This window comes from Oncorhynchus masou, chromosome 29 (genome assembly GCF_036934945.1).
Source record: "Oncorhynchus masou masou isolate Uvic2021 chromosome 29, UVic_Omas_1.1, whole genome shotgun sequence".
NCBI lineage: Eukaryota > Metazoa > Chordata > Actinopteri > Salmoniformes > Salmonidae > Oncorhynchus > Oncorhynchus masou.
Window position 1 is genome coordinate 73,767,001 of NC_088240.1, and position 23,445 is coordinate 73,790,445.

The 23,445-nt window shown below is 43.7% G+C and overlaps 1 protein-coding gene and 1 long non-coding RNA gene across 6 annotated transcripts in view; both read right to left on the reverse strand.

The window, feature by feature from the left end:
• kcnn4 (potassium intermediate/small conductance calcium-activated channel, subfamily N, member 4) overlaps positions 1 to 23,445 on the reverse strand; it is a 51,699-nt gene that overhangs the window by 2,188 nt on the left and 26,066 nt on the right. For 2 of the 5 annotated variants that reach the window (XM_064946094.1, XM_064946096.1), the window contains exons 6-7: positions 23,140 to 23,261; positions 12,162 to 12,231 (exon numbers count right to left, since the gene is read on the reverse strand). In XM_064946094.1, the coding sequence (XP_064802166.1) occupies positions 12,162 to 12,231; positions 23,140 to 23,261 (192 nt within the window). Of the gene's footprint in view, positions 1 to 11,154; positions 11,322 to 11,351; positions 11,368 to 12,161; positions 12,232 to 23,139; positions 23,262 to 23,445 lie in introns of those variants that run through there. The other 3 variants (XM_064946093.1, XM_064946095.1, XM_064946097.1) reach the window with 3 other exon arrangements.
• LOC135520498 (uncharacterized) lies at positions 13,172 to 23,130 on the reverse strand. The gene is made up of 2 exons (XR_010452396.1): positions 22,341 to 23,130; positions 13,172 to 16,070 (listed from the first exon to the last, which is right to left on the reverse strand). It is a non-coding gene; the product is annotated as an uncharacterized LOC135520498 (long non-coding RNA).

Sequence of the window (23,445 nt, forward strand, 5' to 3'; positions counted from 1 at the left end):
ACATTTTTTATTTTATTTTTGCATTGTAATGTCAGAAAATGTACGTAATATATCTGGCACTAATAGTGGAATGATAGTGTTTCACACTATTACTTACCCACCAGTGTTGTGATTGGCAGGAATATTCGGCTATTGATTTCTACTGCCGGAGCGGCATCTGTTGTCAAACTGTGAAAGCTGTTCGGACTTTGGCTGTGTTATCTAGTTGACACAACAAGCACTGAATAGTGTAGGGAGTCATTGTACCATCTAAATGTTGTGAAATATATTTTCAATAATACAAAAATATATTTTTTTACAACTGTTTAAAGCTGGTGGACCAAAACCGGAAGTAACAGTAACAATATTTTGTTATTGAAAATATATTTCACAGTGATTTAGTGCCATGATTCCTTATACTATTCAGTGCTTGTTTTCTCACATAAACAGAAAATGCAACCAGGAAATGACAGAGCGATTTCCACTAGATAACACAGCCATAAAGTCAGAACAGCTTTGACAACAGATGCCGCTCTGGCTGGAGAAATCAATAGGTTAATATCACAACACTGGCAGATAAATAATACTGCGAAACACTATCATTTAACAATTAGTGCCAGATACTGTATATTATGGACATTTTCTGAAATTACACAAAAAATCCCTATTTGTAGCACCTTTAAAGGTCTACTGTAAAAACTGCTTAGTTTGTGGTTGTGAAATGGTCTAATCTCAGGGTTGTGTTTGGGTTGTGGTTGTCTTACAGTATACACAGTAACGGTTGTGGTGGTGTGAGCTGTAGCTGATAAAGTTCTGTATTTGTATTTATTAAGGATCCCCATTAGCTGCTGCCAAGGCAGTAGCTACACTTCTCGGGGTCCAAACAAGATGAAGGCGATTACATCGCAAAAAATAAAACAGTACATCATACAACACATTATTACACCACTACTCTATCACGACATTCAGTATCTACAAAACAAAATGGATAATACCACAATACAACAACATTACAATGTGTGTGCGTCTCTTCACAGTCCACATTGTTCCATAAGGTGTAGATTTATCTGTTTTTCAAATCAGATTTTTACTGCTTGCATGAGTTAATTGATGTGCAATAGAGTTCCATGTAGTCATGGCTCTGTGTAGTACTGTGCCTTTATCAGTGTCTGTTCTGGACTTGGAGGCTGAAGAGACACCTGGTGGTATGTCTTGTGGGGTATGCATGGGTGTCTGAGCTGTGAGCTAGTCACTTGAACAGACAGCTTGGTGCTTTCATTATTTCATCATCATACCTCTCACAAAGACAAGTAGTACTAGTGATGCAGTCAATCTCTCCTCCACTTTGAGCCATGAGAGATCGACATGCATGTTATTGATGTTAGCTGTCTGTGTACATTAAAGGACCAGCCGTGCTGCTCTGTTCTGGGGCAACTGTCATTTGCCGATGTCCCTCTTTGTGGCACTTTACCATATGACTGGGCAGTAGTCCAGCTGCAACAACTAGGGCCTGTAGGACTTGTTTTGTTGATAGCGATGACAAGAAAGCAGAGTAGTGCTTTATTACGCACAGACCTCTCCACATTTTTGCTACCGTTGCATCAATATGTTTTGACTGTGACAGTTTCTAATCCAGATTTACACAACGCAGTTTAGTCTCAACTTGCTCAATTTCCACATTATTCAATTACAATATTAAGTTGAGGTTTAGTGAATGGTTAGTCACAAAGTTTTTGAAATATTTAGGACTAGCTAATTACTTGTCATCCATTTGAAAACTGATAGCAGGTCTTTGTTGTGTTGCAGTGATTTCACTTGCAGTGGTAGCTGATGTGTACGATGTTGATTCATCAGCATAAATAGACACACAGGCTTTGCTCAGTGCCAGTGGCATGTCATTAGTAAAGATTGAAAAAAGTAAGGGGCCTAGTCAGCTGCCACTATTTTTTTCCAAAAGTCTACTAAGGGTTGGTAGCAGGCTGATTGGTTGCCTGTTTGAACCAGTAAAGGAAGCTTTGCTATTCTTGGGTACCGGAATGACTTTTGCTTCCCTCCAGCCCTGAGGGAACACACTTTCCTGTAGGCTTGGATTGATGGCAAATAGGAGTGGCACTATAGTCCACCATCATCCTCAGTCATTTTCCATCCAAGTTGTCAGACCCAGGTGGTTTGTCATTGTTGATAGACACCAATTAATTTTTCACCTCTTCCACGCTCACTTTACGGAATTCAAAATTACAACGTTTGTCCTTCATAATTTAGTCAGTTATTCATGGATGTGTAAGGGCAGAGTTTGTTGTTGGTTACATGCCTACATTTTCTAATCTTGCCAATGAAAAAATCATTAAAATAGTTGGCAATATCAGTGTGTTTTGTGATGAATAAGCCATCTGATTCAATGAGCTGACTTTGGCTTTTTGCCCAAAATTTCATTAAGGTGCTCCAAAGCTTTTTACTGTCATCCTTTATAAAATGTATCTTTGTTTCATAGTAAAAAATGTTTTTATTTTTGTTTAGTTAAGTAACATTTTTTATTTAACCTTTATTTAATTATGCAAGTCAGTTAAGAACAGATTCTTATTTACAATGTTAGCCTACCAAAAGGCCTAATGCGGGGACGGAGGCTGGGTTTAAAAATATAGGACAAAACACACATCACGATGAGAGACACTACATAAATAGAGACCGAAGACAACACATCATGGCAGAATCGCATGACAACAAGACTCAATTTATAGTAAGTTTGCCAATCGGCTGTGCAGCTAGACTTATTTGCCATTCCTTTTGCCTCATCCCTCTCAACCAGGGATTTAACCGTTTTTTACATTCATTTTCCTAACGGGTGCATGCTTATTAGTAACTGGAATAAGCAATTTCATAAAGTGCAATGTCCAGTTGCTCCTCATTACAAACCACAGACCAGCAAATATTATTTACATCTTCAACATATGAATCATTACAAAACCTCGGTAGGATCTCTTATACACTATATTAGGCCCAGCCTTTGGTTTTCCTCGATATAACTTCTATATTTTGATCACTATATCTGATGAATGTGTAGATTTCTGCAGCATCAGTAAAGATGTGATCAATACATTTGGATGATTTCGTTCCTGTGCTGTTTTGTAAATACAGTGGTAGGTTGATTGATAAGCTGAACCAGGTTGCAGGCACTTGTTATAGTTTGAGGCTTTGTCTTGAGTGGACAGCTTGATGAATGCCCGTAAATTTTTAGGTTACCCAGAAAATATACCTGTCTGTTGATATCACATACAGTGCCTTGCAAAAGTATTCGGCCCCCTTTAACTTTGCGACCTTTTGCCACATTTCAGGCTTCAAACATAAAGATATAAAACTGTATTTTTTTGTGAATAATCAACAGCAAGTGGGACACAATCATGAAGTGGAACGACATTTATTGGATATTTCAAACTTTTTTTAACAAATCAAAAACTTTAAGTTAATACTTTGTAGCGCCACCTTTTGCTACGATTACAGCTGTAAGTCGCTTGGGGTATGTCTATCAGTTTTGCACATCGAGAGACTGAAATTTTTTCCCATTCCTCCTTGCAAAACAGCTCGAGCTCAGTGAGGTTGGATGGAGAGCATTTGTGAACCGCAGTTTTCAGTTCTTTCCACAGATTCTCGATTGGATTCAGGTCTGGACTTTGACTTGGCCATTCTAACACCTGGATATGTTTATTTTTGAACCATTCTATTGTAGATTTTGCTTTATGTTTTGGATCATTGTCTTGTTGGAAGACAAATCTCCGTCCCAGTCTCAGGTCTTTTGCAGACTCCATCAGGTTTTCTTCCAGAATGGTCCTGTATTTGGCTCCATTCATCTTCCCATCAATTTTAACCATCTTCCCTGTCCCTGCTGAAGAAAAGCAGGCCCAAACCATGATGCTGCCACCACCATGTTTGACAGTGGGTATGGTGTGTTCGGGGTGATGAGCTGTGTTGCTTTTACGCCAAACATAACGTTTCGCATTGTTGCCAAAAAGTTCAATTTTGGTTTCATCTGACCAGAGCACCTTCTTCCACATGTTTGGTGTGTCTCCCAGGTGGCTTGTGGCAAACTTTAAACAACACTTTTTATGGATATCTTTAAGAAATGGCTTTCTTCTTGCCTCTCTTCCATAAAGGCCAGATTTGTGCAATATACGACTGATTGTTGTCCTATGGACAGAGTCTCCCACCTCAGCTGTAGATCTCTGCAGTTCAGCCAGAGTGATCATGGGCCTCTTGGCTCGTTCTCTGATCAGTCTTCTCCTTGTATGAGCTGAAAGTTTAGAGGGACGGCCAGGTCTTGGTAGATTTGCAGTGGTCTGATACTCCTTCCATTTTAATATTATCGCTTGCACAGTGCTCCTTGGGATGTTTAAAGCTTGGGAAATCTTTTTGTATCCAAATCCGGCTTTAAACTTCTTCACAACAGTATCTCGGACCTGCCTGGTGTGTTCCTTGTTCTTCATGATGCTCTCTGCGCTTTTAACGGACCTCTGAGACTATCACAGTGCAGGTGCATTTATACGGAGACTTGATTACACACAGGTGGATTGTATTTATCATCATTAGTCATTTAAGGTCAACATTGGATCATTCAGAGATCCTCACTGAACTTCTGGAGAGAGTTTGCTGCACTGAAAGTGAAGGGGCTGAATAATTTTGCACGCCCTATTTTTCAGTTTTTAATTTCTTAAAAAAGTTTGAAATATCCAATAAATGTCGTTCCACTTCATGATTGTGTCCAACTTGTTGTTGATTCTTCACAAAAAATATCTTTAAGTTTGAAGCCTGAAATGTGGCAAAAGGTTGCAAAGTTCAAGGGGGCCGAATACTTTCGCAAGGCACTGTACATTATCAAGCATTTCACACATATTGTCCAGATAGTGACTCTTAGCACTTGGTTGGATTGTGGTTGGGTTAACTGTACCTTATATACAGTATGTGATGTGGTTATGTTAGCTGTACCTGATTTCAGGGTTGGGGTTGTTAGCTATACCTGATCTCAGTGTTGGGGTTGTGTTAGCTGTACTTGATTTCGGGGTTGGGGTTGTGTTAGCTGTACCTGATCTCAGGGTTGGGGTTGTGTTAGCTGTACCTGATCTCAGGGTTGGGGTTGTGTTAGCTGTACCTGATTTCGGGGTTGGGGTTGTGTTAGCTGTACCTGATCTCAGGGTTGGGGTTGTGTTAGCTGTACCTGATTTCAGGGTTGGGGTTGTGTTCGCTGTACCTGATTTCAGGGTTGGGGTTGTGTTAGCTGTACCTGATCTCGGGGTTGGGGTTGTGTTAGCTGTACCTGATTTCAGGGTTGGGGTTGTGTTAGCTGTACCTGATCTCGGGGTTGTGTTAGCTGTACCTGATTTCAGGGTTGGGGTTGTGTTAGCTGTACCTGATCTCGGGGTTGTGTTAGCTGTACCTGATTTCAGGGTTGGGGTTGTGTTAGCTGTACCTGATCTCGGGGTTGTGTTAGCTGTACCTGATCTCAGGGTTGGGGTTGTGTTAGCTGTACCTGATCTCAGGGTTGTGTTAGCTGTACCTGATCTCAGGGTTGTGTTAGCTGTACCTGATCTCAGGGTTGTGTTAGCTGTACCTGATCTCAGGGTTGTGTTAGCTGTACCTGATCTCGGGGTTGTGTTAGCTGTACCTGATCTCGGGGTTGTGTTAGCTGTACCTGATCTCGGGGTTGTGTTAGCTGTACCTGATCTCGGGGTTGTGTTAGCTGTACCTGATCTCAGGGTTGTGTTAGCTGTACCTGATCTCAGGGTTGGGGTTGTGTTAGCTGTACCTGATTTCAGGGTTGGGGTTGTGTTAGCTGTACCTGATCTCGGGGTTGTGTTAGCTGTACCTGATCTCAGGGTTGGGGTTGTGTTAGCTGTACCTGATCTCAGGGTTGGGGTTGTGTTAGCTGTACCTGATCTCAGGGTTGGGGTTGTGTTAGCTGTACCTGATCTCAGGGTTGTGTTAGCTGTACCTGATCTCAGGGTTGTGTTAGCTGTACCTGATCTCAGGGTTGTGTTAGCTGTACCTGATCTCAGGGTTGTGTTAGCTGTACCTGATCTCAGGGTTGTGTTAGCTGTACCTGATCTCGGGGTTGTGTTAGCTGTACCTGATTTCAGGGTTGGGGTTGTGTTAGCTGTACCTGATCTCGGGGTTGTGTTAGCTGTACCTGATCTCAGGGTTGGGGTTGTGTTAGCTGTACCTGATCTCAGGGTTGTGTTAGCTGTACCTGATCTCAGGGTTGGGGTTGTGTTAGCTGTACCTGATCTCGGGGTTGTGTTAGCTGTACCTGATCTCAGGGTTGGGATTGTGTTAGCTGTACCTGATCTCAGGGTTGTGTTAGCTGTACCTGATCTCAGGGTTGTGTTAGCTGTACCTGATCTCAGGGTTGTGTTAGCTGTACCTGATCTCGGGGTTGTGTTAGCTGTACCTGATTTCAGGGTTGGGGTTGTGTTAGCTATACTTGATCTCAGGGTTGGGGTTGTGTTAGCTGTACCTGATCTCGGGGTTGGGGTTGTGTTAGCTGTACCTGATCTCGGGGTTGTGTTAGCTGTACCTGATCTCAGGGTTGTGTTAGCTGTACCTGATCTCAGGGTTGGGGTTGTGTTAGCTGTACCTGATCTCAGGGTTGGGGTTGTGTTAGCTGTACCTGATCTCAGGGTTGGGGTTGTGTTAGCTGTACCTGATCTCAGGGTTGGGATTGTGTTAGCTGTACCTGATCTCAGGGTTGTGTTAGCTGTACCTGATCTCAGGGTTGTGTTAGCTGTACCTGATCTCGGGGTTGTGTTAGCTGTACCTGATTTCAGGGTTGGGGTTGTGTTAGCTATACTTGATCTCAGGGTTGGGGTTGTGTTAGCTGTACCTGATCTCGGGGTTGGGGTTGTGTTAGCTGTACCTGATCTCGGGGTTGGGGTTGTGTTAGCTGTACCTGATTTTGGGGTTGTGTTAGCTGTACCTGATCTCGGGGTTGGGGTTGTGTTAGGTGTACCTGATTTCGGGGTTGGGGTTGTGTTAGCTGTACCTGATCTCGGGGTTGTGTTAGCTGTACCTGATTTCAGGGTTGGGGTTGTGTTAGCTGTACCTGATCTCGGGGTTGTGTTAGCTGTACCTGATTTCAGGGTTGGGGTTGTGTTAGCTGTACCTGATCTCGGGGTTGTGTTAGCTGTACCTGATCTCAGGGTTGGGGTTGTGTTAGCTGTACCTGATCTCAGGGTTGTGTTAGCTGTACCTGATCTCAGGGTTGTGTTAGCTGTACCTGATCTCAGGGTTGTGTTAGCTGTACCTGATCTCAGGGTTGTGTTAGCTGTACCTGATCTCGGGGTTGTGTTAGCTGTACCTGATCTCGGGGTTGTGTTAGCTGTACCTGATCTCGGGGTTGTGTTAGCTGTACCTGATCTCAGGGTTGTGTTAGCTGTACCTGATCTCAGGGTTGGGGTTGTGTTAGCTGTACCTGATCTCGGGGTTGTGTTAGCTGTACCTGATTTCAGGGTTGGGGTTGTGTTAGCTGTACCTGATCTCGGGGTTGTGTTAGCTGTACCTGATCTCAGGGTTGGGGTTGTGTTAGCTGTACCTGATCTCAGGGTTGGGGTTGTGTTAGCTGTACCTGATCTCAGGGTTGTGTTAGCTGTACCTGATCTCAGGGTTGTGTTAGCTGTACCTGATCTCAGGGTTGTGTTAGCTGTACCTGATCTCAGGGTTGTGTTAGCTGTACCTGATCTCAGGGTTGTGTTAGCTGTACCTGATCTCAGGGTTGTGTTAGCTGTACCTGATCTCGGGGTTGTGTTAGCTGTACCTGATTTCAGGGTTGGGGTTGTGTTAGCTGTACCTGATCTCGGGGTTGTGTTAGCTGTACCTGATCTCAGGGTTGGGGTTGTGTTAGCTGTACCTGATCTCAGGGTTGTGTTAGCTGTACCTGATCTCAGGGTTGGGGTTGTGTTAGCTGTACCTGATCTCGGGGTTGTGTTAGCTGTACCTGATCTCAGGGTTGGGATTGTGTTAGCTGTACCTGATCTCAGGGTTGTGTTAGCTGTACCTGATCTCAGGGTTGTGTTAGCTGTACCTGATCTCAGGGTTGTGTTAGCTGTACCTGATCTCGGGGTTGTGTTAGCTGTACCTGATCTCGGGGTTGGGGTTGTGTTAGCTGTACCTGATTTTGGGGTTGTGTTAGCTGTACCTGATTTTGGGGTTGTGTTAGCTGTACCTGATCTCGGGGTTGGGGTTGTGTTAGGTGTACCTGATTTCGGGGTTGGGGTTGTGTTAGCTGTACCTGATTTCAGGGTTGGGGTTGTGTTAGCTGTACCTGATCTCGGGGTTGTGTTAGCTGTACCTGATTTCAGGGTTGGGGTTGTGTTAGCTGTACTTGATCTCAGGGTTGGGGTTGTGTTAGCTGTACCTGATCTCGGGGTTGTGTTAGATGTACCTGATTTCAGGGTTGGGGTTGTGTTAGCTGTACCTGATTTCAGGGTTGGGGTTGTGTTAGCTGTACCTGATGTTGGGGTTGTGTTAGCTGTACCTGATGTTGGGGTTGTGTTAGCTGTACCTGATCCCAGGGTTGGGGTTGTGTTAGCTGTACCTGATCTCAGGGTTGGGGTTGTGTTAGCTGTACCTGATCTCGGGGTTGTGTTAGCTGTACCTGATTTCAGGGTTGGGGTTGTGTTCGCTGTACCTGATCTCAGGGTTGGGATTGTGTTCGCTGTACCTGATCTCAGGGTTGGGGTTGTGTTAGCTGTACCTGATCTCAGGGTTGTGTTAGCTGTACCTGATCTCGGGGTTGTGTTAGCTGTACCTGATTTCAGGGTTGGGGTTGTGTTAGCTATACTTGATCTCAGGGTTGGGGTTGTGTTAGCTGTACCTGATCTCAGGGTTGGGGTTGTGTTAGCTGTACCTGATCTCGGGGTTGTGTTAGCTGTACCTGATTTCAGGGTTGGGGTTGTGTTAGCTGTACCTGATTTCAGGGTTGGGGTTGTGTTAGCTGTACCTGATGTTGGGGTTGTGTTAGCTGTACCTGATCTCGGGGTTGTGTTAGCTGTACCTGATTTCAGGGTTGGGGTTGTGTTAGCTGTACCTGATTTCAGGGTTGGGGTTGTGTTAGCTGTACCTGATTTCAGGGTTGGGGTTGTGTTAGCTGTACCTGATTTCAGGGTTGGGGTTGTGTTAGCTGTACTTGATCTCAGGGTTGGGGTTGTGTTAGCTGTACCTGATCTTGGGGTTGGGGTTGTGTTAGCTGTACCTGATCCCGGGGTTGGGGTTGTGTTAGCTGTACCTGATCTCGGGGTTGTGTTAGCTGTACCTGATCTCGGGGTTGTGTTAGCTGTACCTGATTTCAGGGTTGGGGTTGTGTTAGCTGTACTTGATCTCAGGGTTGGGGTTGTGTTAGCTGTACCTGATCTCGGGGTTGGGGTTGTGTTAGCTGTACCTGATCTCGGGGTTGGGGTTGTGTTAGCTGTACCTGATTTTGGGGTTGTGTTAGCTGTACCTGATCTCGGGGTTGGGGTTGTGTTAGCTGTACTTGATCTCAGGGTTGGGGTTGTGTTAGCTGTACCTCATCTCGGGGTTGGGGTTGTGTTAGCTGTACCTGATTTCGGGGTTGGGGTTGTGTTAGCTGTACCTGATTTCGGGGTTGGGGTTGTGTTAGCTGTACCTGATTTCGGGGTTGGGGTTGTGTTAGCTGTACCTGATTTCGGGGTTGGGGTTGTGTTAGCTGTACCTGATTTCAGGGTTGGGGTTGTGTTAGCTGTACCTGATTTCGGGGTTGTGTTAGCTATACCTGATTTCGGGGTTGTGTTAGCTATACCTGATTTCAGGGTTGGGGTTGTTAGCTGTACCTGATTTCAGGGTTGGGGTTGTGTTAGCTATACTTGATTTCATGGTTGGGGTTGTGTTAGCTGTACTTGATCTCAGGGTTGGGGTTGTGTTAGCTGTACCTGATTTCAGGGTTGGGGTTGTGTTAGCTGTACCTGATTTCGGGGTTGTGTTAGCTATACCTGATTTCAGGGTTGGGGTTGTTAGCTGTACCTGATTTCAGGGTTGGGGTTGTGTTAGCTGTACCTGATTTCAGGGTTGGGGTTGTGTTAGCTATACTTGATTTCATGGTTGGGGTTGTGTTAGCTGTACTTGATCTCAGGGTTGGGGTTGTGTTAGCTGTACTTGATCTCAGGGTTGGGGTTGTGTTAGCTGTACTTGATCTCAGGGTTGGGGTTGTGTTAGCTGTACCTGATCTCAGGGTTGGGGTTGTGTTAGCTGTACCTGATTTCAGGGTTGGGGTTGTGTTAGCTATACTTGATTTCATGGTTGGGGTTGTGTTAGCTGTACTTGATCTCAGGGTTGGGGTTGTGTTAGCTGTACTTGATCTCAGGGTTGGGGTTGTGTTAGCTGTACTTGATCTCAGGGTTGGGGTTGTGTTAGCTGTACTTGATCTCAGGGTTGGGGTTGTGTTAGCTGTACTTGATCTCAGGGTTGGGGTTGTGTTAGCTGTACTTGATCTCAGGGTTGGGGTTGTGTTAGCTGTACTTGATCTCAGGGTTGGGGTTGTGTTAGCTGTACTTGATCTCAGGGTTGGGGTTGTGTTAGCTGTACTTGATCTCAGGGTTGGGGTTGTGTTAGCTGTACTTGATCTCAGGGTTGGGGTTGTGTTAGCTGTACTTGATCTCAGGGTTGGGGTTGTGTTAGCTGTACTTGATCTCAGGGTTGGGGTTGTGTTAGCTGTACTTGATCTCAGGGTTGGGGTTGTGTTAGCTGTACTTGATCTCAGGGTTGGGGTTGTGTTAGCTGTACTTGATCTCAGGGTTGGGGTTGTGTTAGCTGTACTTGATCTCAGGGTTGGGGTTGTGTTAGCTGTACTTGATCTCAGGGTTGGGGTTGTGTTAGCTGTACTTGATCTCAGGGTTGGGGTTGTGTTAGCTGTACTTGATCTCAGGGTTGGGGTTGTGTTAGCTGTACTTGATCTCAGGGTTGGGGTTGTGTTAGCTGTACTTGATCTCAGGGTTGGGGTTGTGTTAGCTGTACTTGATCTCAGGGTTGGGGTTGTGTTAGCTGTACTTGATCTCAGGGTTGGGGTTGTGTTAGCTGTACTTGATCTCAGGGTTGGGGTTGTGTTAGCTGTACCTGATCTCAGTGTTGGGGTTGTGTTAGCTGTACCTGATCTCAGGGTTGGGGTTGTGTTAGCTGTACCTGATTTCAGGATTGCGGTAGCACAGGGCCTGTGCTAGCAGCTCAGAGGTCTGTTGGAAGCAGTGGCTTAGCTCATCTAACTTCTGCTCCATGGAGATGATGCGCTGCTCCAGCTCCCGGTAAGAGTTATTCCAGTTTGCACTCAAGTCGCACATGATCATCTGCATCTGTTCACCATCAATCAACCAACCAAACAAACATGATCATCTGCATCTGTTCACCATCAACCAACCAAACATGATCATCTGCACCTGTTCACCATCAATCAACCAAACATGATCATCTGCACCTGTTCACCATCAACCAACCAAACAGACCATTCACCCAATGCTAGTTGTTTTGTGTTTTTTATCGTTATTTGTCATAACAACACAAACATGCCAAACAAAATCCAAACATGGAAATCAGATAAACCCAGACTTAACCCCAGATGAGCTGAGAGTGACAGTGGCAACTCTCTTGGGGGAAACAACTCCCTAGGGTAGTTAAAACACTGAGGGGAACCACATATGACACATGTACATATCTCCCTCCTAAAAACTGTCTCCTGTGACCGTTTCTTCCTCATAAACACTGGTTCCTGTGTTCGATATACATATGAGCTGGACTTGCACAAATATATTGATCAATTTAATTAATAAAAGTGCTCACCACCCATTAACTATAGCCATTTTCTATAGTTGTGCATTCTTTGCCAGGTATACTGCCCATTAGGTAAAAAGCTCTGACTCTAGGATTACATCACAGAGTGACTTGAACCTTCTGCTAGAACTCATGGCTGTTTTATAGAGTTTTATGTGTCTTTTACAGACATTTTATGTGTCTCAACACCTAGTAATAAATTACACAGCAACTTTAATATACTGGATAATGGTCTGTGTAAGACTGTGGTTATTACCTGGATCTGGGTTATCCTGCGCGTGGTGTGTGTGTGTGTGTGTGTCAAATACGTCGACACAGCTCTGCCGTGAGTTGTTCTTGCCTACTGTATGGTGTGGTTGGTTTACCTTGGGCAGGTCGACCATCTCACTGGCGTAATCTCTCAGCTTCCTTTGTTTGAGGCGCAGGTGCCGGAATCTGTCCAAAACAGACAAAGGACATAGCAACATCTTAGTATGATAACAGTGTGATAGAGACCTTAAATAAATGCCTGGGCCTGAAGTGAGAAACTGTCATTACTGCTACTTCTACCCATTACAGTTTAGATTTGATTGGGTAGTGTGTGCGCTATAGAGGGTCCCCTTCACTGAACATACACAACACCCCATATACTAACAATTACACAATCCTTTGGCTTTGAGAAAGGCTGAGGTACATAATAAACAGTTGCTTCAGGCTTAAAAAGGCAATCCGCTATAGAAACAAGAACATGGTGTTCTCCCTCCCCCTGTTTCGGTAAAAATTTGAGGGAAGGAGCTGTAGAAATGAAACCACTCTCATTCATAGACAGGGCTATGGATGCAAGAAGTGACCATCCATGCTATCAAAACTATAGTTTTAACTTATGTTTACATTTACTTTGTTTAAAAACATTGGAGCATAACTAGCTTATATTTTGGGTTCTGATGAGGCACAACAGTTGAACTAAACTGATGAGGCATTTCTAAGTCATACTCTTCAAGAATCAATGGTTAGGGGAGACCAGGGTTGGTTGTCAAACATTATACTCTTGTGTGTATTTCTCAGCACTAGTATATCTTACAAGATTATTTTTTAATATTAGGAGAAGGACCAAGGTCTTCGGTTGAAATGGGGACCCTTTTTATCCTCATATCTTATTCTAACATGGAGTTCTAAGCCATCAAACACACTCTGTCCACCTGTGACAACCAGCCCCATCGTGGGGTTGGATGTCACACAGTATGTTGTTGGTTTTCACAATGTTTGCTAGTAGTTTATTCATTTTGTAACAGGAAATGGAGCAAAATAGCATACAGTCTAACAAATAGCCTTTCTTTGAACAATATTCCTGACCAAATTCAGCATTTTATGTCGTGAGAATATCATATGACATGAGTAAAAGTGTATGTACGTGTGTTTATTTTAGTTCACTAAGATCCCCATTAGCTACTGCACATACAGCAGCTACTCTTCCTGAGGTCCACATAAAACATACAAATACATGACAAAGTACAGAACAGTTGCTCTCAGGACAGCCTCAATTCATCAAGGCATGGACTCTACAAGGTATCGAAATAATTCCACAGGGATTCTGGCCCATGTTGACTCCAATACTTCCCACACTTGTGTCAAGTTGGCTGGAAGTCCTTTGTGTGGTGGACCATTCTTGATACACAAGGGAAACTGTTGAGCGTTAAAACCCCAGCAGCGCTGCAGTTCTTGACACAAACTGATGTGCCTGGCACCTACTAACATACCCCGTTTAAAGGCACTTAAATATTTTATCTTGCCCATTCACCCCCTGAATGGCACACATACACAATCCATGTCACAATTGTGTCAAGTCACCTCCCCTTCACCCTACTGATTGAAGTGAATTTAACAATTGACATCAATAAGGGTTCATAGCTTTCACCTGGATTCACCTGGTCAGTCTATGCTATGGAAAGAGCAGGTGTTCTTAATGTTTGTATACTCAGTGTATATTCATATTATTATATACAGTACAGTTAAATCAGATCTTTAGAAAGAGGAGAGGCGCTGTGATACAATACTGTATGTTTATTATCAGTTTTTTAAAGCTAAACTTGCTTTTTGCCTGAGTAACCTCCGGTGGCAGAGCATTCCACTATGACATGGCGCTATACATAACTAAGCAACGGATAAAATCTGTTTTTGGTTTGGTACCGTGAAGAAAACCCATAGTGACATGTCTGGTGGGGAATGTGTCTTTTTCAAGTGTATGTAAATAGATTATACAAGTGGTTAGGCATATTGCAACACACAAATGTTTCTTCAAAAGACTCGACGAGAGTAGTCAATTTCTCCTCAACCATGAGACCATCATGCATGTTGTTGATGTTAGTTCTGTTTGTGCAGTTAAGGGCAAGGCACACGGCTTTGTTTTGAGCCAGCTGCAGCTTTGCTAGGTCTTTGCTGAACCTGACCATATCACCAGACAGTAATTAAGATGGGACAAGATCAGAGCCTGAACAACGAGTACAGTTGATCTTTGTGCCACAAACGCAGAACATATTTTTATAACAACTTTGTCAATATAACTTGACCTTGATAACATATGTTACTCCCTGGAGTTCAGCTTCTTCAACTTGTTCAATGGTTACATCCTGGTCACATCCTGCACGACTCCAGTTGAGGTTTAGGTGTAAGAGAATGCTTTGAACCAAATACAATGCTTTTGGTTGTAGATGTATTTAAGGCCAGTTTATTGTTAATTACCCACTCTGACTGTAGCTCTTTACTAAGAGCTTCAGTGAGCTCACTGGCTGTAGGTGCTTATGTGTAGAGTGTCCATTCTTGTAAACAAGAGAATAGTAACAGCCCAAGGCAACTGCCATGATGGATACCGCACTGTACATACAGTTGAAGTCGGACGTTTACATACAGTCGTGACCAAAAGTTTTAAGAATGACCCAAATATAAATTTTCACAAAGTTTGCTGCTTCAGTGTCTTTAGATATTTTTGTCAGATGTTACTATGGAATACTGAAGTATAACTACAAGGCTTTTATTGACAATTACATGAAGTTGATGCAAAGAGTCAATATTTGCAGTGTTGACCCTTCTTTTTCAAGACCTCTGCAATCCGCCCTGGAATGCTGTCAATTGACTTCTGGGCCACATCCTGACTGATGGCAGCCCATTCTTGCAAAATCAATGCTTGGAGTTTGTCAGAATTTGTGGGTTGTTGTTTGTCCACACGCCTCTTGAGGATTGACCACAAGTTCTCCATGTGATAAAGATCTGCGAAGTTTCCTGGCCATGGACCCAAAATATCGAGCCACTTAGTTATCACTTTTGCCTTATGGCAAGGTGCTCCATCATGCTGGAAAAGGCATTGTTCGTCACCAAACTGTTCCTGGATGGTTGGGAGAAGTTGCTCTCGGAGGATGTGTTGGTACCATTCTTTATTCATGGCTGTGTTCTTAGGCAAAATTGTGAGAGAGCCCAATCATCTTGGCTGAGAAGCAACCCCACACATGAATGGTCTCAGGATGCTTTACTGTTGGCATGACACAGGACTGATGGTAGCGCTCTACCTTGTCTTCTCCGGACAAGCTTTTTTCCGGATGCCCCAAACAATCAGAAAGGGGATTCATCAGAGAACATGACTTTACCCCAGTCTTCAGCAGTCCAATCCCTGTGCCTTTTGCAGAATATCAGTCTGTCCCTGATGTTTTTCCTGGAGAGAAGTGGCTTTTTTGCTGCCCTTCTTGACACCAGGAAAACCTCAAAGTCTTTGCCTCACTCTGTGTGTAGATGCACTCACACCTGCCTGCTGCCATTCAAATCAAATCAAATTTATTTATATAGCCCTTCGTACATCAGCTGATATCTCAAAGTGCTGTACAGAAACCCAGCCTAAAACCCCAAACAGCAAGCAATGCAGGTGTAGAAGCACGGTGGCTAGGAAAAACTCCCTAGAAAAGCCAAAACCTAGGAAGAAACCTAGAGAGGAACCAGGCTATGTGGGGTGGCCAGTCCTCTTCTGGCTGTGCCGGGTAGAGATTATAACAGAACATGGCCAAGATGTTCAAATGTTCATAAATGACCAGCATGGTCGAATAATAATAAGGCAGAACAGTTGAAACTGGAGCAGCAGCACGGCCAGGTGGACTGGTGACAGCAAGGAGTCATCATGTCAAGTAGTCCTGGGGCATGGTCCTAGGGCTCAGGTCAGTTGAAACTGGAGCAGCAGCACGGCCAGGTGGACTGGGGACAGCAAGGAGTCATCATGTCAGGTAGTCCTGGGGCATGGTCCTAGGGCTCAGGTCCTCCGAGAGAGAGAAGGAGAGAATTAGAGAACGCACACTTAGATTCACACAGGACACCGAATTGGACAGGAGAAGTACTCCAGATATAACAAACTGACCCCAGCCCCCCGACACATAAACTACTGCAGCATAAATACTGGAGGCTGAGACAGGAGGGGTCAGGAGACACTGTGGCCCCACCCCCACTCCAGGAAGGATATAACCCCACCCACTTTGCCAAAGCACAGCCCCCACACCACTGGAGGGATATCTTCAACCACCAACTTACCATCCTGAGACAAAGCTGAGTATAGCCCGCAAAGATCTCCGCCACGGCACAACCCAAGGGGGGGCGCAACCCAGACAGGATGACCACATCAGTGAATCAACCCACTCAGGTGACGCACCCCCTCCAGGGACGGCATGAGAGAGCCCCAGCAAGCCAGTGACTCAGCCCCTGTAACAGGGTTAGAGGCAGAGAATCCCAGTGGAAAGAGGGGAACCGGCCAGGCAGAGACAGCAAGGGTGGCTCGTTGCTCCAGAGCCTTTCCGTTCACCTTCCCACTCCTGGGCCAGACTACACTCAATCATATGACCCACTGAAGAGATGAGTCTTCAGTAAAGACTTAAAGGTTGAGACCGAGTTTGCGTCTCTGACATGGGTAGGCAGACCGTTCCATAAAAATGGAGCTCTATAGGAGAAAGCCCTGCCTCCAGCTGTTTGCTTAGAAATTCTAGGGACAATTAGGAGGCCTGCGTCTTGTGACCGTAGCGTACGTGTAGGTATGTACGGCAGGACCAAATCAGAGAGATAGGTAGGAGCAAGCCCATGCAATGCTTTGTAGGTTAGCAGTAAAACCTTGAAATCAGCCCTTGCTTTGACAGGAAGCCAGTGTAGGGAGGCTAGCACTGGAGTAATATGATCAAATTTTTTGGTTCTAGTCAGGATTCTAGCAGCCGTATTTAGCACTAACTGAAGTTTATTTAGTGCTTTATCCGGGTAGCCGGAAAGTAGAGCATTGCAGTAGTCTAACCTAGAAGTGACAAAAGCATGGATTAATTTTTCTGCATCATTTTTGGACAGAAAGTTTCTGATTTTTGCAATGTTACGTAGATGGAAAAAAGCTGTCCTTGAAATGGTCTTGATATGTTCTTCAAAAGAGAGATCAGGGTCCAGAGTAACGCCGAGGTCCTTCACAGTTTTATTCGAGATGACTGTACAACCATTAAGATTAATTGTCAGATTCAACAGAAGATCTCTTTGTTTCTTGGGACCTAGAACAAGCATCTCTGTTTTATCCGAGTTTAAAAGTAGAAAGTTTGCTGCCATCCACTTCCTTATGTCTGAAACACATGCTTCTAGCGAGGGCAATTTTGGGGCTTCACCATGTTTCATTGAAATGTACAGCTGTGTATCATCCGCATAGCAGTGAAAGTTAACATTATGTTTTCGAATAACATCCCCAAGAGGTAAAATATATAGTGAAAACAACAGCGGTCCTAAAACGGAACCTTGAGGAACACCGAAATTTACAGTTGATTTGTCAGAGGACAAACCATCCACAGAGACAAACTGATATCTTTCCGACAGATAAGATCTAAACCAGGCCAGAACTTGTCCGTGTAGACCAATTTGGGTTTCCAATCTCTCCAAAAGAATGTGGTGATCGATGGTATCAAAAGCAGCACTAAGGTCTAGGAGCACGAGGACAGATGTAGAGCCTCGGTCCGATGCCATTAAAATGTCATTTACCACCTTCACAAGTGCCGTCTCAGTGCTATGATGGGGTCTAAAACCAGACTGAAGCATTTCATATACATTGTTTGTCTTCAGGAAGGCAGTGAGTTGCTGAGCAACAGCCTTTTCTAAGATTTTTGAGAGGAATGGAAGATTCGATATAGGCCGATAGTTTTTTATATTTTCTGGGTCAAGGTTTGGCTTTTTCAAGAGAGGCTTTATTACTGCCACTTTTAGTGAGTTTGGTACACATCCGGTGGATAGAGAGCCGTTTATTATGTTCAACATAGGAGGGCCAAGCACAGGAAGCAGCTCTTTCAGTAGTTTAGTTGGAATAGGGTCCAGTAAGCAGCTTGCAGGTTTAGAGGCCATGATTATTTTCATCATTGTGTCAAGAGATCTAGTACTAAAACACTTGAGCGTCTCTCTTGATCCTAGGTCCACGCAGAGTTGTGCAGACTCAGGACAACTGAGCTTTGAAGGAATACGCAGATTTAAAGAGGAGTCTGTAATTTGCTTTCTAATAATCATAATTTTTTCCTCAAAGAAGTTCATGAATTTATCACTGCTAAAGTGAAAGTCATCCTCTCTTGGGGAATGCTGCTTTTTAGTTAGCTTTGCGACCGTATCAAAAAGGAATTTTGGATTGTTCTTATTGTCCTCAATTAAGTTAGAAAAATAGGATGATCGAGCAGCAGTAAGGGCTCTTCGGTACTGCACGGTACTGTCTTTCCAAGCTAGACGGAAGACTTCCAGTTTGGTGTGGCGCCATTTCCGTTCCAATTTTCTGGAAGCTTGCTTCAGAGCTCGGGTATTTTCTGTGTACCAGGGAGCTAGTTTCTTATGAGAAATGTTTTTAGTTTTTAGGGGTGCAACTGCATCTAGGGTATTGCGCAAGGTTAAATTGAGTTCCTCAGTTAGGTGGTTAACTGATTTTTGTCCTCTGGTGTCATTGGGTAGACAGAGGAAATCTGGAAGGACATCAAGGAATCTTTGTGTTGTCTGTGAATTTATAGCACGACTTTTGATGTTCCTTGGTTGGGGTCTGAGCAGATTATTTGTTGCAATTGCAAACGTAATAAAATGGTGGTCCGATAGTCCTGGATTATGAGGAAAAACATTAAGATCCACAACATTTATTCCATGGGACAAAACTAGGTCCAGCGTATGACTGTGACAGTGAGTGGGTCCAGAGACATGTTGGACAAAACCCACTGAGTCGATGATGGCTCCGAAAGCCTTTTGGAGTGGGTCTGTGGACTTTTCCATGTGAATATTAAAGTCACCAAAGATTAGAATATTATCTGCTATGACTACAAGGTCCGATAGGAATTCAGGGAACTCAGTGAGGAACGCTGTATATGACCCAGGAGGCCTGTAAACAGTAGCTATAAAAAGTGATTGAGTAGGCTGCATAGATTTCCTGAGCAAGCTCTGTACTGGTGGTGTACTGGTGGCTGCATAGATTTGCTCATTCCTGAGCAAGCTCTGTACTGGTGGTGCCCTGATCCCACAGCTGACTCTTTATCCCTCAGCTGACTTTAGGAGATGGTCCTGGTGCTTGTGGGGCTTTCTTGGGCGCCCTGAAGCCTTCTTCACAACAATTGAACCGCTCTCCTTGAAGTTCTTGATGATCTGATAAATGGTTGATTTTGGTGCAATCTTACTGGCAGCAATAACCTTGCCTGTGAAGCCCTTTTTGTGCAAAGCAATGATGATGGCACGCGTTTCATTGCAGGTAACCATGATTGACAAAGGAAGACCAATGATTCCAAGCACCTCCCTCCTTTTGAAGCTTCCAGTCTGTTATTTGAACTCAATCAGAATGACAGAGTGATCTCCAGCCTTGTCCTCGTCAACACTCACACCTGTGTTAACGGGAGAATCACTGACATGATGTCAGCTGGTCCTTTTCTGGCAGGGCTGAAATGCAGTGGAAATGTTTTTGGGGGACTCAGTTCATTTGCATGGCAAAGAGGGACTTTGCAATTAATTGCAATTCATCTGATCACTCTTCATAACCTTCTGGAGTATATGCAAATTGCCATCATACAAACTGAGGCAGCAGGCTTTGTGAAAATGAATATTTGTGTCATTCTCAAAACTTTTGGCCACGACTGTACACCTTAGCCAAATACATTTAAACTCAGTTTTTCACAATTCCTGACATTTAATCCTAGTAAAAATTCCCTGTCTTAGGTCAGTTAGGATCACCACTTTATTTTAAGAATATGAAATGTCAGAATAATACTAGAAATAATTATTTATTTCAGCTTTTATTTCTTTCATCACATTCCCAGTGGGTCAGAAGTTTACATACACTCAATTAGTATTTGGTAGCATTGCCTTTAAATTGTTTAACTTGGGTCAAACATTTTGGGTAGCCTTCCACAAGCTTCCCACAATAAATTGGGTGAATTTTGGCCTATTCCTCCTGACAGAGCTGGTGTAACTGAGTCAGGTTTGTAGGCCTCTGTGCTCGCACATGCTTTTTCAGTTCTGCCCACAAATGTTCTATAGGATTGAGGTCAGGGCTTTGTGATGGCCACTCCAATACCTTGACTTTGTTGTTCTTAAGCCATTTTGCCACAACTTTGGAAGTATGCTTGGGGTCATTGTCCAGTTGGAAGACCCATTTGCGACCAAGCTTTAACTTCCTGACTGATGTCTTGAGATGTTGCTTCAATATATCCACATAATTTTCCTTCCTTGTGATGTCATCTATTTTGTGAAGTGCACCAGTCCCTCCTGCAGCAAAGCATCCTCACAACATGATGCTGCCACCCCTGTGCTTCGCGGTTGGGATGGTGTTCTTCGGCTTGCAAGCCTCCTCCTTTTTCCTCCAAACATAACGATGGTCATTATGGCCAAACAGTTCTATTTTTGTTTCATCAGACCAGAGGACATTTCTCCAAATAGTCCGATCTTTGTCCCCATGTGCAGTTGCAAACCGTAGTCTGACTTTTTTATGGCAGTTTGGAGCAGTGGCTACTTCTTTGCTGAGCGGCCTTTCATATTGGACTCGTTTTACTGTGGATATAGATACTTTTGTACCTGTTTCCTCCAGCATCTTCACAAGGTCCTTTGCTGTTGTTCTGGGATTGATTTGCGCTTTTCGCACCAAAGTATGTTCATCTCTAGGAGACAGAATGTGTCTCCGTCCTGAGCAGTATGATGGCTGCATGGTCCCATGGTGTTTATACTTGCGTACTATTGTTTGTACAGATGAACGTGGTACCTTCAGACGTTTGGAAATTGCTCCCAAGGATGAAGCACACTTGTGGAGGTCTATATATGTTTTTCTAGGGTCTTGGCTGATTTCTTTTGATTTTCCCATGATGTCAAGCAAAGAGGCACTGAGTTTGAAGGCAGGCCTTGAAATACATCCACAGGTACACCTCCAATTGACTCAAATGATGACAATTATCAGAAGCTTCTAAAGCCATGACATAATTTTCTGGAATTTTCCAAGCTGTTTACAGGCACAGTCAACTTAGTATATGTAAACTTCTGACCCACTGAAATTGTGATACAGTGAATTATACTGTAAGTGAAATAATCTGTCTGAAAACAATTGTTGGAAAAATTACTTGTCATGCACCGACTTGCCAAAACTATAGTTTGTTAACAAGAAATGTGCGGAGTGTTTGAAAAACTAGTTTTAATGGCTCCAACCTAAGTGTTTGTAAACTTCTGACTGTATCTGATGTTGGAGAAGCTTCCACTGAAGAAAACTCTCTGAGTTATATTTGATTAGTAACTCTCAAACCGTGTAATGGCAGGTGATGTAAAGCCATAACACGTTTTTTCAATATGAATGATGATCAATAACATCAAAGGCTGCACTGAAATCTAATAATACAGCTCCAACTATCATCTTACGATCCATTTATTTTAGTCAATCATCAGCCATCTTAGTCAGTGCAGTACAAGTTGAGTGCCCTTCCCTATATGCACACTGAAAGTCAGTAGTTAACTCCCCCTGGGGGGACTGGATGTAGCATCTGCAGGTTGACCCTTTTAAGTTTATCGTGTTTGGCTCTTAGATACTGTCGTCAACTCAACATCCAGGAGCCCTGCTTTGTGCTCAGAATGGGTAATTGGAGAAATGTCTGTTGCTCCAATGTTTTTAACGTTTAGGGTTGAAAAGAAACTACATTTAGATTCTAAGTTGGATGAAACCAGAACTGCCCCAGAATAAGAAAAACGGGAACCAATATTGCAGGGAACTTCCATCAAGCACTAAAATGTCCTAGTGGGGTTGCCAGAGCCAAAGAACCGATGCACAAAAACCTGAAAAAGTACAAACAAAATTAGTCTCTAAATAGAAACTTAACTGATTTGGCTCTGTCTCCATTCCAAGGTGCTGGAAGTGTCTCCTCATGCTTTCTTTCCACCATGTATTTATAGTTGATCTGCTAACTGTACAACAGGAAATGTAACCCCTCCACCCTAACAGGCATACTCTTTCTCTCACACACACACACACACACACACACACACACACACACACACACACTATTATGAAGTCCTGCTGCCTGATAATAACTCACATATTCACACGTCTAAGCTTCCTTGATCTCCAGTGAAAGAAGTCAGGCAACCCCACACCTCACTCCACTTGTTATTAGCAGGAAGGCTAGAATACATTGTCAAACAACATGGATGAACAACAATGAAAGTAGACATGAGGAAGCAGGCAGAGGATGTCAAAGTTCCCAAGTGCTATTATGGAGAAGGAGCTGTCATTCAGATTTGTTTTTTCGTCAAAACACAAGCAGTTTTTCGTTAACTTTTCCGGTGTTTCTTAGTTGTGATTTGACTTCACGTGATGGAAGTTCTTTCTTCTGAATTCCGTGTCAAATAAACGTTTCACTGTTTGTCAGATGTCCATTGTCCAGTTCTTTTAGTCATGAGAGCTTTTGTAAGAGTGAGACTATGTTGTATGCTTTACTCTATTCTAAAATCAAACTGTACTAATGTCAGTGAGTGTATCCACTTGATTGATGTCTAAAGTCGATTTTACATAGTGGCCTAATCTTTTACTGAAGGGGTGGAATACCAAGCTTGTTTTGCTGGACAGTAGCATCCAAACAAAATAGACTCCGTTTAGTGTTGACAAAGAGTTAATGACCCATTAAAAGCATCACAACACACACACTTTTGACGGCTTAGTGTTCTGAATGGTCTCTAAATGTATTGCTATTCTTCTGTTCTCCAGTGTTTCTGCAGAACAAATCTAGTCTAGATGAGTTGTGTCCCAGAAACCTGAAGAAGATGCATACAGCAGTGGACAAACTGATGGCCCACTCCCATTTGAAATACAAAGGTTAAACTGTGATGAGGACTTACACTCTGATGGCCTCCAGTAGGCACCTCTGGTGTCTGCGGTGCTCTCCACTGTTGCCCTTGGTCAGGTTGTTGCGGTGCAGCAGCCAACACTCCCTCAGCACGTTGGCAGCAGCATGGCGGATCTGGGACAGACAGAGCACCAACATCTAGAACAAATCAATAAAACCTGCAGCCCTAATGTGTACGTGTGTGACACACAGTCCTTTGTTCAGAATGACTGTCCCAGCTGGAGATAAGAGTATATGGAACAGTCATTAAGCTAACACTCATGCGTATAGCAGGATTAAGTTATAAAGAATTACTGCA